Source organism: Antedon bifida, chromosome 5, assembly GCF_963402885.1.
Source record: "Antedon bifida chromosome 5, ecAntBifi1.1, whole genome shotgun sequence".
NCBI classification, from domain to species: Eukaryota; Metazoa; Echinodermata; class Crinoidea; order Comatulida; family Antedonidae; genus Antedon; species Antedon bifida.
In genome coordinates this window covers 4,924,539-4,942,870 of record NC_136230.1, presented here as the reverse complement: position 1 = coordinate 4,942,870, position 18,332 = coordinate 4,924,539, and the positions used below count along the sequence as shown (strand labels likewise).

At 35.4% G+C, this 18,332-nt stretch overlaps 1 protein-coding gene and 5 non-coding genes across 10 annotated transcripts; 5 read left to right on the top strand and 1 right to left on the bottom strand.

Moving 5' to 3' along the window:
• Positions 1 to 3,642: 3,642 nt before the first annotated feature.
• LOC144843850 (alpha-N-acetylgalactosaminidase-like) lies at positions 3,643 to 18,279 on the bottom strand. Of its 5 annotated transcripts, none has more exons than XM_078700819.1 (8): positions 18,200 to 18,279; positions 17,563 to 17,724; positions 16,843 to 17,017; positions 15,811 to 15,985; positions 15,274 to 15,368; positions 14,832 to 14,993; positions 14,131 to 14,328; positions 3,643 to 3,949 (listed from the first exon to the last, which is right to left on the bottom strand). In XM_078700819.1, the coding sequence occupies exons 2-8, from the start codon at positions 17,721 to 17,723 to the stop codon at positions 3,698 to 3,700; spliced, it is 1,218 nt and encodes a 405-aa protein (XP_078556945.1). In that variant the 5' UTR covers position 17,724; positions 18,200 to 18,279; the 3' UTR covers positions 3,643 to 3,697. The 5 variants fall into 5 exon arrangements, with proteins under 5 accessions (XP_078556945.1, XP_078556944.1, XP_078556942.1 ...); XM_078700818.1 differs by lacking the exon at positions 3,643 to 3,949 and adding an exon at positions 6,508 to 7,415; XM_078700816.1 differs by lacking the exon at positions 3,643 to 3,949 and adding an exon at positions 7,278 to 9,014.
• On the top strand, positions 4,766 to 4,837 carry Trnaw-cca (transfer RNA tryptophan (anticodon CCA)). Its single transcript has one exon. It is a non-coding gene; the product is annotated as a tRNA-Trp (tRNA).
• On the top strand, positions 5,156 to 5,227 carry Trnaw-cca (transfer RNA tryptophan (anticodon CCA)). The gene has a single exon. It is a non-coding gene; the product is annotated as a tRNA-Trp (tRNA).
• Positions 5,497 to 5,568, top strand: Trnaw-cca (transfer RNA tryptophan (anticodon CCA)). The gene has a single exon. It is a non-coding gene; the product is annotated as a tRNA-Trp (tRNA).
• Positions 5,930 to 6,001, top strand: Trnaw-cca (transfer RNA tryptophan (anticodon CCA)). The gene has a single exon. It is a non-coding gene; the product is annotated as a tRNA-Trp (tRNA).
• Positions 6,194 to 6,265, top strand: Trnaw-cca (transfer RNA tryptophan (anticodon CCA)). The gene has a single exon. It is a non-coding gene; the product is annotated as a tRNA-Trp (tRNA).
• Positions 18,280 to 18,332: the final 53 nt, after the last annotated feature.

Genomic DNA, 18,332 nt, shown 5'->3' with positions numbered 1-18,332 from the left:
GCTTGTTTTAAATCAAGCACTCATAGCATATATTTTGAGTAGTTTGGCCAAGATTTTGGTGGTGCATTTGTTGGCACATATGGCGTGTCATACGTATACTTATTGAGCTGGAATCGACAAAAAATCAAACATGATGAACTGCTGCTGGTGTAATACGAATAATATTATGAAAAAGACAATATAACTACTTGGGGAAAGTCTATGTGAGTACCGACAACCAGGAAGAAGTACACAATACACTTCATGAATGTTGGGATTACTGTACAGCCAATGAGGCTAAGAATAACACAAGGAAATTACCAAGATATTACCGAGACGGATTGTATTTCACTCTTATATATGCAAGTCATGTACAATGAATTCGTTCGTTGAATCGTTTTGTACATGAGGAAATAAGTTTTCGTATAGTGTAGACATAGAAACAAATATGTCTTCATTTACTAATGGAAGGGAAACGGAAAATGGAAACATAGTTGAATTTGTGTGTGGTTTGGGAAGAGAACTAGAATCTTCTAATTGGTTTTCTGAGAATGGACCAGCAACAGACAACGACTGGTCTGGTGAGGAACAACTAGAGCTACAAGACATGTATTCAGTTGACAGAGCAGCAGCAGCAACAACAACAGACGCTATGAGTATGACAACTGGTGAGTACATGTCAGCTTTGGAGAATCAAGACAGAGACATCTTAGTGAAAACACGGCAAAGTTATGTCGAAGACGGTCGTGTATTGTCCATGATTGTATTTTTCCTTATAACGTCATTTTATATTGCTTTTCTGTTTGCGTTCTACGGTAGCGGACGTCATCCTGTACACGGGGACACGTTAGATTGGAGTTGTATTATTTTTGATACAGTTTCCGTTACGGTACTCATATTAATTCTTCGAAGAAAAAAATCATGGAAAAGGTTAGACCTTATCAGATGTCCTCAGTTGCTTCCTAATGATGAACGTCAACCACTCCTTTTGGAGGGCTCTTCTCCGGGAAACATTCACTCTCAAAACTACTCTGAACATCTTGTCGGTGTTTATATCTTTGGTATTTGCAACATTGTGCTAGCCTTGACAAACATTGTAGTTATTGGAAAGTGTGTTCCGTTACTAAGCAGACGAAAAGAGAAGTATCGCGAATCTGTCTTTGTAGCATACAACTGTTTTAAAGTGTTTTTTACAATCGCTCAGGTGGCGTTCTTCCGAAGTTTCAGAGGTGCCTCCTTCAAGAACTGCTCTTTTTTCCAATATGTGTTCATCTTAACCATGTCTGCGAATGTTCTCAGTTGGATGGAAAATATCGCAAAGGAAAGCATTCTTGTACTCGGAATAAAAGTCGAATATCAGGAGCTGACTTGGCCCTTGATTCACTTACAGCCAGCAAACATTACGTCAAATAGCTATGATGAGGTCGTCTGGTGCTATAGTGTGAATGCACTGCTGGTACAAATTCCTATACAGAAGTTCCTAAGTGTTTTCCAACCGTTTTCACAAGAGTACAATATTTTAGCTGTGAGTATTCTTCTTCACTACTGGACAAGTTTGCATTCGAACGATGACAGAAGTGAAAACATTGGAAGTGTAAGTGACACAGAGGATTGCGTAAGCAGACAGTGTCGATCACTAACCAACAGAACACAACAGATAAGTACCGACGATAGCATGGATTTTAGCATACCATCTACAAACAGACGCTGTTCATGGAAAGTATTAATGATATTTGTGGTGCTTCTACTAATGTCTATATTTGTGATAAGCATGACAGAGTTTTATACTCTCCACCAGCACGATAGCGTCAGTATCATCCTAATATTCAGTCTCATCATTTACAAATCTACAATGATCATTGCAATAATACTTGCTAAAAAGTACCTAGATAAGAACCGACTGAAATTGTACAAGTCGCTAAACAGAAGCGAAATACTTCTTCTGATTTGCTTAATCGGTGTATTTGTGTTGAGCTGCTGTGACGGTATATCGGCAACCGGTAATTTAATCGCAGATTTCCATAACCTTACAGAAACACTAGTTGACGTCGATACATCGGAAATTAACTATAGCATAGTGATACAGACGGGTCTAATTGTATTGACCGTTATAAACTTGGTACAATCAACTCTGCAAACAATGCTCATCCTAAAATCTCGGAGATCTAGAGGTGTAGATGAAGGAGGTAACGCGATCATTCGTCGTTCTTTAATTTATTTGATGATTACAAACGCAACTCAGTGGTTCATACTTTTACTCGTTTCTCCGGATAATGAAAAGTATTCTACTGCTACAAATGACTTAACGTTCGGAAACACTATTGTAATCATCAATATTATATTCCTTCCCCTTGCTGCATATTATCGATTCACTTCCATTGATTTGCTGTACCAAGCCAGCAAACCGCTCTAAAAGACGTAGTTGGAGTTCTTTTTGTGTGTTAAATACAGAAGTTGACTCTTAAGCTCTGTCTACACTATCAAACTAGTCTGACAAAAAATGTGTCATGTGCCCAAATATGATAGTGATATACTCAAATATGGTAGTGATATGACATCATCATGTACATATATGGGCACATCACATTTGTTGTCACATAAAGTTTGATAGTGTAGACAGATCTTTATACTAGACCTGTACAGTTCTATACTTATATTTAAAGTGAAACTTGTTTCTGGTAATGTCAGTTTTGTGCCACATTTAGCTCATAATAATACTGTATTTCTTTCAATTAAAAACAGTATGTCGGTTCATTTTGTTGTGTTTTTTTTTGTGCACAAGCATAATCTGACGGAACTATTCCAAACAAAGATACAAGAATAGGATAAGATTATGGGATTACATTTACCTCATAAATGAACAGGAAATGCAAAACATTAAAATGTTTGTTGTAGGCCAAGTGTTTTAACTACAAAATCCAATGTACATTGTTTGTCTATGTTTTGTAGTATGTAGTAAATATATGAATAATTGTAAAGCATTATTATATATATATATATATATAATAATTATTTAATTATTGTTTTGGGTGTTTTATTTACTTATTATACTGCATGATTTGGAATATAAAGTACGGGAATTCGATGAACTGTAACATTCGATGAACCCTGAAATCAAAGATTTAATAAATAAATAAGGAAACATTTTATAAATAGTTTATTACTATATAATTATTCAATCGCCTATGTATTCATTTCAACAACAGGAAAAAGTTAAGAAGCTGGTAATATAAAAAAAATAAAAAAATGTTAGGACTAATTACGTCAAAATCCAAATTACTATAGTCTGGAAATGCAAATCTGATTTCAATCAAACTTGGTCAATAATAAATGACGTGTTTAAAGCTTAGGTTCAAAGGTCATAAGATTCATCTGACTGGGTTCATGTTCTATTGAACATAGTATCTCTAGCTTTTAATTTATTATTATATTTGATATAGATTGCTTAATTTACGGAGGATATTTGTATCATAGTCTTAATTGTTAATAGTCACATTACTAAATTAAATTAGAAAGAATTCTTATATTTTGTTTATCGGTTGTGTAATTAAATCTAAAGCTCTGTCTACACTATCAAACTAGTTAGACAAAAAAGTGTGATGTGCCCAAATATGGTAGTGATAACATCATCATGTTCATTTATGTGCACATCACGTTTTTTTTTTGTCACAACGTTTGATAGTGTCGACAGAGCTTTAGTTGTTGCATATCATCAGTGTTATTCACTGGGATATGCATAAATCATATATGCCCCTGAGACAGGTACCACGGCGGAGAAGTTGTCGGTTCGGTCGTAGTGGCCAAGTTCGACGTGATTCAATATTTCCCGCAATTCATAGCCTAGACCATACTCGAAGCCGATGTTCTCCAGTTTGATGGTGACATTCTGCGGCACACTTCCTCGATTAAGATACATCACGGCGTGAGAGTCGTACATCAGGTGTCTATCCCATATTTCCACAAGACCAACCTACAAAATCGCATTCATTTAGGCTTGGTTCCCACTAATAACGCAAGAACGTAAACGCAAGCGAGTTGACCAATGACAAGCGACAGTTCGAATAATCCATCGCTTGTGATTGGTCAATTCACTTACGTTGCGTTACGTCCTTGTGTTGCGTCTCTAGTGGGAACCAAGGATTAAGAAAAGTAAAAATTCACACAGTTGAATACAACTTAAGCTAGTTATGAAATGTTCTTGAATTATAAAAAATGGTTACTACTGTATAAAGCTTTGTTCCCACTAGAGACGTAACGCAAGCGATTGGACCAATGACAAGCGACTATTTGAGTAATCCATCGCTTGTGATTGGTCAAAGGTTGCGTTACGTCCTCGCGTTGCGTCCAATAGTGGGAACCAATCTTTACTAGTAATGGTTGCTACATACATCTACTGCAAAGTACATTGGTAATTCAGATGCGTTCGATTCGCGACGAGATAGAGTCAAAGCCGAAATAAATTATAGACACGTTATTTCTCAAGTCATCGTCCAGTTCTATAAAATCGATTCAAATTTTTCGCGTACAACCAAAATATATGTGAACAGAATTCAATGAGCTATAGATTTGCGAAAGTGTGTCAGCTGACTTGACAAACATTTAAAAACCAACTAGTACGGTACCTCCACATGACGTCATAAGTCATAATTCCTATTAATGAAGCTCCCTATTATAAAGCATAGACAACGTTGGCATTGTTGACTATTATGCGGGTAACAATAGATAATTATTAACTTTCTATCAACTACAAGCAAATGAACAGGTTTACTGTATAGCACTTACATCTGACTCCGTGGCGCAACGGTAGCGCGTCTGACTCCAGATCAGAAGGTTGCGTGTTCAAATCACGTCGGGGTCAGTCCATTTTTTATTTATATTTTGTTATACTGGGTGAACAGAATTGTAAAACCAATATATTGCCGACTAAACTGATTAAAAAGAGCGAACTTTTTATTGAATTGTGACAAATAAAATTACGTCAATATATAGGCTAGGTCTTAGGTAAAGTAGGCCTACACTACGTTGTTTTGTCAAGTGTGTCCATTTCTATAAAATAGATTCCGATTTTTTTTCGCGTACGCCCCAAATGTCAATAGTCATAGAAATAAACTTTAAGAAAATAACTTTATATAAACTAAAGGCAAATGAACAAGTATACTGTACGGTACTAACATCTGACTCCGTGGCGCAACGGTAGCGCGTCTGACTCCAGATCAGAAGGTTGCGTGTTCAAATCACGTCGGGGTCAGTTTATTTTTTTTTTACCTTGAATGACCAGGAGGGATCGCTTTCAAATCATTCAATTATTTGTTGTTATCCCGATCGCATTTTTTTGATTGACAAATAAATATTAAGAAAAAACGTCGTTTTTTGGTTGTCCAGTTCTATAAAATCGATCCCGATTTTTTCGCGTACGCCGCAAATGTTTGTGACCATTATTTCAACGACCTAGAAATAAATAATTATTAAATTTCTATTAAGGTACATTAACAAGTCTACTATATGGAACTGATATCTGACTCCGTGCCGCAACAGTAGCGCGTCTGACTCCAGATCAGAAGGTTGCGTGTTCAAATCACGTCGGGGTCAGCCGTTTTTTTATATTATTTTGTTATACCGGGTGACCAGAATTGATCGCTTTCAAATCCATGCACCTCTTACAACCAATATATTGCCGACTAAACTGATTAAAAAAGAGCGAACTTTTTATTGAATTGTGACAAATAAAATTAATACAAATGTACGTCAACCTATAGGCTAGGACTTATAAGGTAGGCCTACACTACGTCGTTTTGTCAAATGTGTCCACTTCTATAAAATCGATTTCGATTTTTTTTTTCGCGTACACTCCAAATTTCTGTGAACAGAATTCAATAGCCATAGAAATAAATAAATAACTTTATATAAACTAAAGGCAAATGAACAAGTCTACTGTATATCATCAACATCTGACTCCGTGGCGCAACGGTAGCGCATCTGACTCCAGATCAGAAGGTTGCGTGTTCAAATCACGTCGGGGTCAGTCTACTTTTTATTTATTTATTGTTATACCGGATGACCAGAAAGGATCTATTTCAAATCAGTGTACCTTTTATAATCAACATAGTGCCGACTAAACTGATTTTTAAAATCGCGCATTTTATTGAATTGTGACAAATACGACTCACACAAATGGCTAGGTCAAACAAGTCTACCGTATGATATTGAAATATCTGACTCCGTGGCGCAACGGTAGCGCGTCTGACTCCAGATCAGAAGGTTGCGTGTTCAAATCACGTCGGGGTCAGTCCAATTTTTTTTTCGCTTTCAAATTAGTGCATGTGCACCTTTTAAAATTTATTAAGATCGCACCTTTTTTTTGACGACAACAAAAAAAACATTCCGATCTTTACTTTTTAGTAAACGGTTTATTAACAAGAAGTTTAGTCAGTGATTCGAGATACGGTAACAGATAATGGTAGGCCTACATGACCAAGATTCTGTGAGTACGATTCAATATTATTTCAAATTTATTTTTTTATTTATATATCGCTTTCATGATCAAATTACATTAATGTAAAATAAACACAATTCAACTAAATACCAATAACTAATATATATATATATATACTATGGTAATACGGCAAAGTAGAATGTCTATCTATTTTCTATTTATTGCAGCTTATTCTTATTCATTATTGCCATATAAATATCTGATAAAACACCAGGGAAGAGTGAACACACACCCACACAAACAACAGTGGCAGGAAACACTAAACTAAATCTCCATGGCTAAGAGCCAGTATTACCCTCAGCCAAGGCAATCTAACATCAGGACACTGAGCTTGCCTTGCAAAGATAGGAACTCGTAACAGTCCTTTGATCTTATGTCTGCCTGCGACAAATACCCGAGTAATATGTACATTATTCTCCGAGGCACGCGCTGTCCATTAAAGGGCGTGGAACTGATCGTGTCGCAGCCACATATAAAACCTTTGATTTCTCAGCATCATCTTGTTAGATTGCCTTGCCTCAACAAAATCTCAATCTTAGTCGGATTTAAAACCACTTGAAGAAGACGTTAGTGTTGAGAGGAGTTAATAGTTGAATAGATTCTAAAACATAGGCCTCGGAACTTGGCAACTCCCATTAATTATGTGTTATAAATCTAAAATCTTAATATTTTTTTTTTAAAAGCCACTCTATTCACTGGGGTACGCATATATCATGTAAGCCCCCTTAGCCGGGACAGTGACGGTGAAATTCCCTTCTCGCTCCCGGTGCCCTATCTCAATATGATTCAATATATCCCGAACTTCATAGCCTAGGATATAGTCGAAGCCGATGTTCTTGAGCTGGAGAGAGACCCTTTGGTTCGAATCCCCTCGGTTGAGATAAGTAACTGCATGTTCTTCCCAGAGGTCAAGAGATTTTGTCCACACCTCTACATCACCATCCTATCATAAAACAATCGTTTTTAAAATAAAAAAAACCGGAATGGATGATGGTTCAAACAAAAGTATTGTTTTTAAATGTTATATTTTTATCCTGAAATCTTAAATTTGTACATACTGTAATTGGATTTTATTGTAAATATTGTTTTTCAAATTACCAAAATTGATATATTTTTTTTTTTATTGTATAAAGGAATTACTGACTCATACATCATAGTGGCCTGTTTTTATTGCTATTTTTTGGTCAAATAAATTAATGAAATGAAATACGAGTCTAGCAGGAGGACGATGTGTAATAATGGAACGAGAAAAAATGTCCCAATTTATACCCTGTTACTATACCAGTACATATAATTGCACATTGTAAATGTCAAATACGAGGTAAAACAATATAATAATTATAGTATCTTTTATTAGAATTTATACTTTAAAAGCATAGGCCTAAATCATAAAAAAAATCCCCAAATCAGATTTTGTCTGCAGCTATAAGTTATATAAAAATATCAAAAGAAAAAAAGAATAGAACATATTTCTATAAGCCTACTCGTCATATTTAAAGACCCTCCTCCTCCTTCTCACCCAACTCTACTAAAAATACGTCCATATTTGCGTTATAAAAATGCCAGCGTAAAAATGTGTAATGTCCAATTTTTATGACTACTTTGGAAAGTTGTAGAGTACGACCACGATCACTCTATTCTACACCATACTAATCAATCAATGTACAATATTTAAGAACCTTAATGACCTAAACTTCCCCTGGTCCCCTTAATAGGAGTGTCCCTTAAAACATACGTCGTTCAATGAGAATGTGTCCAAATATGGTAGTGATATTCCCAAATATGGTAGTGGTATGGGCACATCACATTTTTTTGTCACATAAAGTTTGATATTGTAGACATGGATTTTGAAACTTTATTAAAGGGCCTAAACTTCTCCTGGTCCCCGGCCCTTAATAGGGGTGTCCTTTAAAAAGTATTGCCCGTCGGTCAATGAGAATGGGGTTTCTCCTGCTGGTCTATGAGCGTCAATCACGCAGTATCGCAAAATATTTATTTAAGTTTAAGCTCTGTCTACACTATCAATCTATCACAAAAAAAAGAGTGATGTGCCCAAATATGGTAGTGATATTCCTAAATATGGTAGTGGTATGACATCATCATATCCATATAATTATGGGCACATCACATTCACATAAAGTTTGATAATGTAGACAAGGCTTTAGTGCAAGTGCCCAGGCTCTGTATCCCATAAACATCTGATAAATAGTTGCTACCCGGACGGTACTGATGATCCATCGATAACAAAACAGTAATATTCTTATATGGCAATATCTCAGGCTGCTGTTTTAGCTGGTGTTCCGAGCAACATCCGAACACCGTTCGGGTTGATCGCTACTTCCATTGTGTCACGTTTGCCGAACTTTCCTAAGCTTTTCCACGTAAAAAGATCAACGAATTCATAGGTGCCGTCGGATGTTGCTCCGGCGTCTTGCAGAATGATCGAATAATTAGTTGGGATTCCGTCAGTTCGTCTGCTCAGAAACACTATGGCTAGCTTATTGTCGGCAGTGCTTTTCGACCAAACCTCTATACCGGTTTCCTAGTGAAATGGATGATAATGGAATAATGAAATAGATAATGAAATAGTTAATCAATAATGTGTCAATTTGGAGACGAAAAGAATACATTCGATATTCGGTACATAGACCAAAAGGCAGTTGGAATGGTAATTGAAATGGAATATGTTCATGCTAGGCTGGGATTGTGTTCTTTACGATGACGTCATTTAAGTTTTAGACATTGTAGTTAGTCAAAACAATAAAACAACTTCATTTTGCGTAAATTAATAACAAACATGCTAAAAAAAATTTTAAGCAAAACCCGACAAAGAAATACAATACATTTTCTTCACAAAGTTTTGTTATTTTTATTAGTATAAAGAAAATTGTTAGAGGTTTTAGGTCCGGATTGCAGCAATTGGACGCAACGCAATAATCAACGTAATTTGATCATCTGAAATATCGCTGTAGTGATTGGTCAAGTCATATGTGTTGCGTTTACGTCCTTGCGTTGCGTCGTAGTGGTAACCAAGCCTAAAGCTCTGTCTAATCTTGTTAGATTGTATTGGTCTACACTATTAAACTTTATGTGACAAAAGATGTGATGTGCCCATATATGGAAACGATGACGTCATATCACTACCATATTTGGAAACGTCACACATTTTTTTGTCATACTAGTTTGATAATGTAGTCAGAGCTTTAGCAACAATGAAATGAGATTCATGCAATCACATGCGTTTTAAAACTAGTCTCGTATCATGCAAATAATACATAAATGGAAAGAAACTAAACACTAGTAATAGAAAGTACAACTAGAATAAAAATCTATCTCCAATTCTATATATTTATATATTTGAAAAATTGTATTTAGTAGTTTTATCAGACCTTCTTCTCATATGTATTATGAACCAATACATTGTATACTATAGTGATAATCTAACTGGTAGCGTCACAGACGATTTAGAGTCGGATTTTAAGCTGGGTTCCCACTAGAACGCAACGCAAGCACGTAAGTGGAACGCATGTGATTTTACCAATCATCAGGGATGGATTTTTCAAACTGTTGCTTTTCATTGGTCAACTCACCTACGTTGTGTAACTACGTCATTGCGTTGCGTCACAGTGGGAACCAAGCTTTATATATATTTGTCTTAACCAAGGTTTGAAATTATTTCGATTAAGCCTTGTCTACACTATCAAACTTGATGTGACAAATAATATGTGATGTGCCCATATATGGACATGATGATGTCATCACTACCATGGGAATATCACTACCATATTTGGGCACATCACACTTTTTTTGACGAACTAGTTTGATAGTGTAGACAGAGCTTAAGGGATGTGCATATAATTTTATCAAACTGAGTTGTAAAATTGGCTCGGATATGCATGGATAAATGACACCCCATTTGGAGTAATGATCGTACTGAAGTAACTATCCGTGTCAAAATCAGCAATATCTTTATCCTCAAAGATTTCTATAAGGAAATATATTCCAGGCCGTAAGCCAAGATCTTTAAGTTGTACAGTAAAGTTCAGAGGTGTTCCTTCGGTACCACGATTCAGAAACGCTAAGGCATACTCGTCTAAAAAACCGAGTTCACGTGACCACACTTCAACATTACCACTCTGAAAATGGAAAAATCGAGGACAATTTCGAGTGGGAAAAATGGAAGGGAATCGTTCAAACGCATTCGGAGTAGCATTAATAATATTAGTATACTGCCACAGATGGACTCCCGTCTGAACAGTTTGTAAATACTGTAATAAAACATGATCAACTGAGTACATTAATCGCATGGGGTTATTGTTATCCCCACCCATTGTCCCTGTTTTTTTAAAGTCCGGTATTCCGTGACCAATACGTTACAAAAACAATAGTAAAACGTATACAATATTCAGTTTATTGCCGAGAGATTTTAACAATAGAAGATTCGACGGAATGAAATTTAAGTAAGGTCTGCCTTAAGTAAGCAAAATAAGAAAACTTTTCATAAACATATACTATTATACCAGCAAGTTGATTTAAATTATACTTCATTATATGAAGATGTAGTACTGATAAAAATCGGTTTTTTTTCTCAAATTATTATTATTACTAGATATATGTCTACTTCACGCTCTTGATTCTTAGAACCAAACAAATAAAATGTTTCAGTCAAGTTTTGTAATAATTAGACTTTCACTTCCTTCATTTCAAAATAAATTGTTGAGAAATCATACAATGTGCAAATCACTTAAAAGGCAATAACTTCAATTCATTCAATCTATCTATCATGTTAATTACGAGTAAAATAAGATCATAAATATATGTAAATATTGAATCATAAATGTTTGAATAAAAACTAAATCAAAAACGTAATAATTAAATACTTTACAACTGAAATTGACTGTCAAGATTGTCCAATATATATTACCGATTCGTTGTCATACGAATGGCTCAAACAAACTATAACAAACATGTATTCTAATGAAATAGAACACTGAACTGCAAAACAAATTAATTAACTGAAAATTGTCCAAAGTAATACCAATTCTTTGTCATAAAAATAGCTAATAAAACATAAAATTAAAGTAAATGAAATAGAAATTAAATCAATATTGATAAATTAAAAGTTAAATATGTGTTTTGTTTGTTTCTTTGCATAAATAATTATGAGTTTTGGGCTCTCAACAAGCACCTTTTAAAATTAAAAGATTATTTGCCCTGAACTTGTATAATGATTAAAATCCTAGGCTATGGGCGTGGCCTTAAACATGACAGTTCCACTAGGGTGTATTATAAAAGATAATAGAGAATCGAGAAGTACTGACGTATATGATTATAATCCTAGGCTATGGGTGTGGCCTTAATCCTAGGTTATGGGTGTTGCCTTAATCCTAGGCTATGGGCGTGGCCTTAAACATGACAGCACCACTAGGGTTGACTATAAAAGACAATGTTTCATTTAAAGCGTAATTCCCCAAAGGTTTATTATCAGTAACATCAAATACACTATAACCCTTTGATGTCGTCGGAAACTTCAGATTCTCTAAGGTCGTTTCAAAAATGGCCGGAGCGCTCTGGCTGCGGCTAAATATCACAGCGGCCAAAGCGTTTGATGATAGTTCCCGAGTCCAAACCTCCATGTGTGATTGGGTCTGTGGAGTGAGGCGAAATGGAGTTTTTAAATAAATGATAACAATATCACATTGGATATATACGAAAAAAACAAAATTATTTTCTTTAATTGAATAAATAAATGATATAAAATAGTGAAGCCCAACACCAAGTATTGAATAAGTTAAAAATTGCAAATTTTAAAATAGGTTGATTGGATTTGAAAGTCAGGGTTAAAATAACAATAAATGTCTTGAATGCGTCCTGTTTAAATGCAGCTATATTCAACTGAATTTTTTCAACATATTTCAAATCACTGCAGACTCTTCCTCATCTGGGACATCCCTATTCTGAGGACACACCCATGTTAAGGGAACACTTTCCTGGGAGGGGCAATATATGTTTTAACATCAGGCCACTCCTTGTTCAGGGGACACACCCATATTAAGGGAACCCTTTCCTGGGAGGTGCAATATAGGTTTTAACATCAGGCCACCCCTTATTCAGGGGACACCCCTTATTCAGGTGATACCCCTATTAAGGGGACACTTTGTTTGGTCCTAACAACTTTGTTTACAGAAATCATTTAATGTATGTACTTAATAATTATTTTATTGATATATATCTTGAAAGCATATGTGATCTGTTTTGCTTTATTTACAGACAATAGAGGACTATGCCAAATACCAAAACGGTTCCTAAAAAATATAGTTATATATAGCGCTATTAAAGGTTAGTAAAGTGTTCTTCTCACACATTTTAAACAAAGGCTATGATCACAGTGCGCATGGATGCATTAGTTTAAAAATCTAAATCATAATCTGTGATGAAACTTCCATTAAGCTCCGTCTAAACTATCAAACTTCTTGTGACAAACAAAAATCATATTTGGGCACATCACACTTTTTTAACATTGTAGTCAGAGCTTAAATCTTAACTTTAACAACATAAGGAAATAATTTCTGATATAATTAAATCTGTTTTAAAGGAAATAAAGCCATGTTTATGTTAAGAATATCTACTTACATTGGAACTTTTATGCTAATAGACAATAGGCAATAAAAAAGAACTTTGGCTTGATTTCAGTGATTCTAGAGTACTATCAAAAGATTACTCAGTGTTTACTTAAATAAGAAATCACTGGAGCAGGAACTAACATATTATTGTAAAGGCAAGAAATGTTGAAAATAAAGTAGAAAACCACAAGAATAGTCCAAAAATCCAACACCAGTCAATAGTGAATTATGGTAATAGGTTATGTTAAAGGTGAGTAATACAATACAACAACAGAAAAATAACTGTTAATGGTTAAGTAGTAAAGAAATGCAGACAATCCCATAGTGAGCATGCATGTACAGTATATGTTGGACACTGTTATCCCTAGTTGTCAATAAAGAATAATAATAATATCTGCGCCACAATAAAAACAGTGGTGAATACAGCTGTTTTAAAAATTTCATACGCATTAGAAATTTATAAAATTGAAGGAGAAATACTCCATCCAGTGCAAGCTCACAGCGCTGGACAACTGTTAAACATTTTCAAACATTTGCAGAGTGCGGTCGTCAGTGGAATAGCCTCAATGGTTCACAAAGGGTAGCCCACAAAAGTCTAGTAGACCAGTCTAGTAGCCTTCACTTCAGTGGAGTCGGTTTCATGATAAATTTGGCAGACTGCCATAGACGATATAATATTTTTGGCATAATGCACTGTGTTCTTTAAACACATGCTTATTAAACACAGAACATTGTTAATAAAACTTGTTTTTATCATTTGCTCACTACCTCAAGTACTTTCATCAGATGATGACTATAACACACCTAAATCTATCATTTGATTGGTTGATTTCATATCACATACCATGCATTATTTTCTCCCATTTCAATGATTACAGCTTTTTGCAACACGGTAGACTTGAATATTGCGCAAAGCAATACTTGCCTGTAGAGTGCGCTTTAACTACTCTATTGCGGCAAAAATCTGAACTCTGAATCCAAAGATTTAAATATATTCAAACTAGAAACAATTCATAATAAAAATAAGTATGTTACCTGCATAACTCGCTTTCCCATTTTTCCCGAGGGATCTTGATTGATTTTAATCACTTCCTTATTTAGAAGAATCTCTCGGAATTCAGGAGAGATAGTTCGAAGGTCGTTTGACATGAGCATTGGGGCAGCTAATATAGACCACATCGCCATCTGGGCTTTAGCTTGTTCCACACTTAATGAAAAATCTCCAATTATCAACTAAAAGACAAGAATTATGAGAATTGTAATCGGTGTTTATAACATTTTTAAGCACCTGGAAGCACTAGGACCTTTGTTTACCCTAAAATCCAGCAGAATGAAGTTAATGAAGTCTTTGAACTTCCAGTTTTGTTGTAAATGAACCCTTAAAAAGGTTAGACCAATACTCACAGTGCAGATAAAACATTGGTCAACATTTTTTAATCAATCATTTTTTTAATGTCATAGGTTGAATTAATGGATCATTTTGTATTATTTGATTATACTGTAAAAATATTCTCAACAAGTACGATAATCCTAATAGATATTTTAACCATTTTTAAAGCTCTGTCTACACTATCAAACTTTATGTAACAAAAAAAAGTGATGTGCCCATATATGGACATGATGATGTCATATCACTACCATATGTGGCCATATCACTACCATATTTGGGCACACCACACTTTTTTGTCACATAAAGTTTGATAATGTAAACAGGGCTTAAGAGTGTTGGAACATACCATGTCAGGGTCATTGAAGCTTCCAGGTGCTGACACAGCAGCTAGGGTGTCTTGTTCTTGGGCGTAGTAATCTATTATTTTCAGAACGCTATCCCATGAATCCTGGATGTCAATGTAGTTCCTCCAGATATTGCAGTTCTTTGCAATTAGTTTGTAATCAGGCTGCGAATAAAATCAAATTTATATTTACGCTTAAATTATATGTAGTGACAGTAGCGTGGTGGTTAACATGTTTGCCTATCAATTTCAGGATCCTGGTTTCAATTCCTGGTTCAATCTTTATCACCGAAAACAAAGTATCACAAAAGTTTATAAGTATTTTTTATTTCTCATCCTGTCATTGTTAAGGAATATATGTTATAGAAATATAGAATCATTTTTAAAAACATAAAAAACTTCAAATTTTAACATTTAGTGCTGTAATTTAACCCAATTTAACTACCTGTATTTTACTGGCTCGTTCATAGTCAGGCCAACTACATGAGAATAGGATTGGTCTGCCTGTTGCATTCAAAGCCTTGGTCATGTTAGAGTAGCCTAGGGGAAAAAAACAACTGTATTACACAGCATCAGTCATGTTTACGTTTATTCAAAGTAAAGCTTAATAATATGATGAGGACTTTATTTTGCACTTGGATAATCCAGTCAAATGGTACTTTCTCAAGTCTTGCATATTGGATAAATCAAGAAATAAGACACATTTAAGATGGTAATGTTGACAAATTGTATAGATGTGGCCTTAATAGTAGGCTATAGCCGTGGCCTTAATCCTAGGCTATGGGTGTGACCTTAATCATAGGCCATGGGCTTACCTAGGCTATGGCCTTACCTAGGATACAGTGTGGCCTTAATAGTAGGCTATGGGTGTGGCCGTAATAGTAAGCTATGGGTGTTGCCTTAATCCTAGGCTATGGGTGTGGCCTTAATAGTAGGCTATTGGTGTGGCCTTAAACATGACAGTATTATATGAATGCATTACCTTGTGGCATTGTCTTAACATCAGCATAGCATCCATCCATCTTAAGCATGTCCACACCCCATTCAGCAAATGTTTTAGCATCGACTTCAAGATGGCCTAAACTACCAGGGTAGCCACCACATGTTTTGGTGCCAAAATCATTGTAAATACCAAGTTTAAGCCCTCTTGAATGTACCTTGAACATATAAACGAATTCGAAAAACGAATATATAAGAACGAATAAGTATGTAATGTTCTCATTTAAAGATGTTCTCCCACAAAATCATGAAAAATAAAGATTTATAAAATCAAATTTTATTAGCCCATTTTGCAGTTTTAATTAAGTTATTCACTTCCATAGAAAAAAATTATTTCCCTATAAGAAGATAAAAAAAACAGTTAAATTTAACCAGAAACCCACTGAATTCCAGTCAATGTGACTGTTTTATATTACAGGGTTTTTTTTCAGGAGGACAATACAGTACATGTTTTCATAAAAAAAATGTAATCATATTTTGCCATGATAAAAACCATTGTACTGAGCAAACAGCCATGATGCGTTTTTATTCAAATTGAATAGAAAATGGATTTTTTTTTAACATACAGGTTATTCCTATACAGCTGTGGCCAATCTGTTTTTTGTTTCACAAATACTGTTAATCTATCGTGATTAATCAATATTTTTGTGACCATTTCAGTTTCCATGGTAGATTAATTTTGAAAACAATATAGTACTGTTATTATAAATAGTTTTGTCTGCTATAAGCGAAGCAGAATAATAGTAATTGTAGTTGAACGTGAACAATATAGTCAGAAAACAATTGGTATATTGCCTTTCATTGTTATATCTTATGAACATTTTTGAATTGCCATAAAACCAAACTATTGCTATTTTGTATGCTCTGCACACACTTGAAAGGGCGAATAAATTGGACTTTGAACTACTGTAGAGGCATACATTTGGCAATTATAAGGTTTAACTAAATTGATAAAATGTGAGCTTATTGCAAATATATTAGTTATATCTTAATTATAATACTCTTGTTTGCTTACATAGTCTGCCAGCTTCTTGATTCCTGATGGAAAGCGGTCAGGATCTGCTTGTAATTTTCCAGCACTATCTCGTTCTTTTAAATCCCAACAGTCATCAATGTTGACATACTCGTAGCCAGCGTCTTTAAAGCCATCTTCAACCATTCTATCAGCCATATCCATAAATAGCTTCTCACTGAATTAATAAAGCAGAACATGTTATTGGACAGTGGAGAAGAGGGGCTGCATATTTTGAGAGAGGAGGCAATGAAAATGTGGAGGTGGAGAGGAGATGCAGATAGGTGAAGGGGCTGCAGATGTGAAGAGGGGCTGCAGATGTGAAGAGGGGCTGCAGATGTGGAGAGGAGCTGTAGAGGAGATATGGAGGTGGAGAGGGGATGCAGATAGGGGAAGAGCTGAAGATGTGGAGAGGAGCTGCAGAGGAGATACAGTATGGAGGTGGAGAGGGGATGCAGATGCGAGGGTAGCTACAGATAAGTGGGAGGGCTGCAGATTTGGGGAGGGGCTGCAGATGTGGGGATGTGGTTGCAAATGTGGAGAGGGGGCTGCAGATGTGGAGAAGGGCTCCAAAGGCCAAAGGAGATATGGAGATGGAGGGTAGCTGCAGATGGGAAGAGATCATGAGATATTAGGAGTGGGCAACGTGGCTGCATGACTGGATAGGAAGCAGGAAGTAAGCAGAGATAAAAAGTTCCATGAGGAAAGGTGGGTTGCTCTTACCCTATGCAGTCATTTGGTTGGTTTTTGCAGTCTATATTACATCTGAATCGTTCCCATGACATCCAACCCATAGGTGGCGTAAGTGCAAGACCGTTGTCCAGACCATGTGCACTAACAACCAAAGCAGTTAACACCACAATGCACCGAAGCATTTTAACCATTCTAAATTAGAATCCAATAAAACAACATTTGTATTTAACTTGATATATACATAATATATATCAACATGAAAATGATAATATATATAAAAATGTTTGCAATTAATTATTACTGAAATAAGTGTGGTTATAATTGTCATACTTACTAGTCTAGTCCAAGACTCTTGTCCTATCCCTCTTGGCAAGAGGGATAGGACTGCACTTACTGCAGCTGCCCCATAGACATCGGAACTAGCTAGTACTAATGGTGGTAGGGACGGTAGTTGGGTGTGAACCTCTATCTACTAGTTAAGTACTACTACTACTACTACTACTGTAGGCCTAGACTAGTCTAATCCGTCTAACTAAGTAAGTAGGTCTAATGCTGCAGTATAACTATATATACTTTATTGAATGAATGCCGGTGGTATATCTAGCCGGTAGTTATCTAAAGACAATCAATAGTTCATAAATATAATTAAAAATAAATAAATACTCACTAATTACTAATAGTTTTACTGAATATACCTCCTCTTCGATTGAATTCGTGGTTTGTTTGGTTTACTCATGTGACTTGTCATGTTGTTTGTCAGCTGACCATCCAGGTACCTCCATATGAAGCGCCGACCGTGT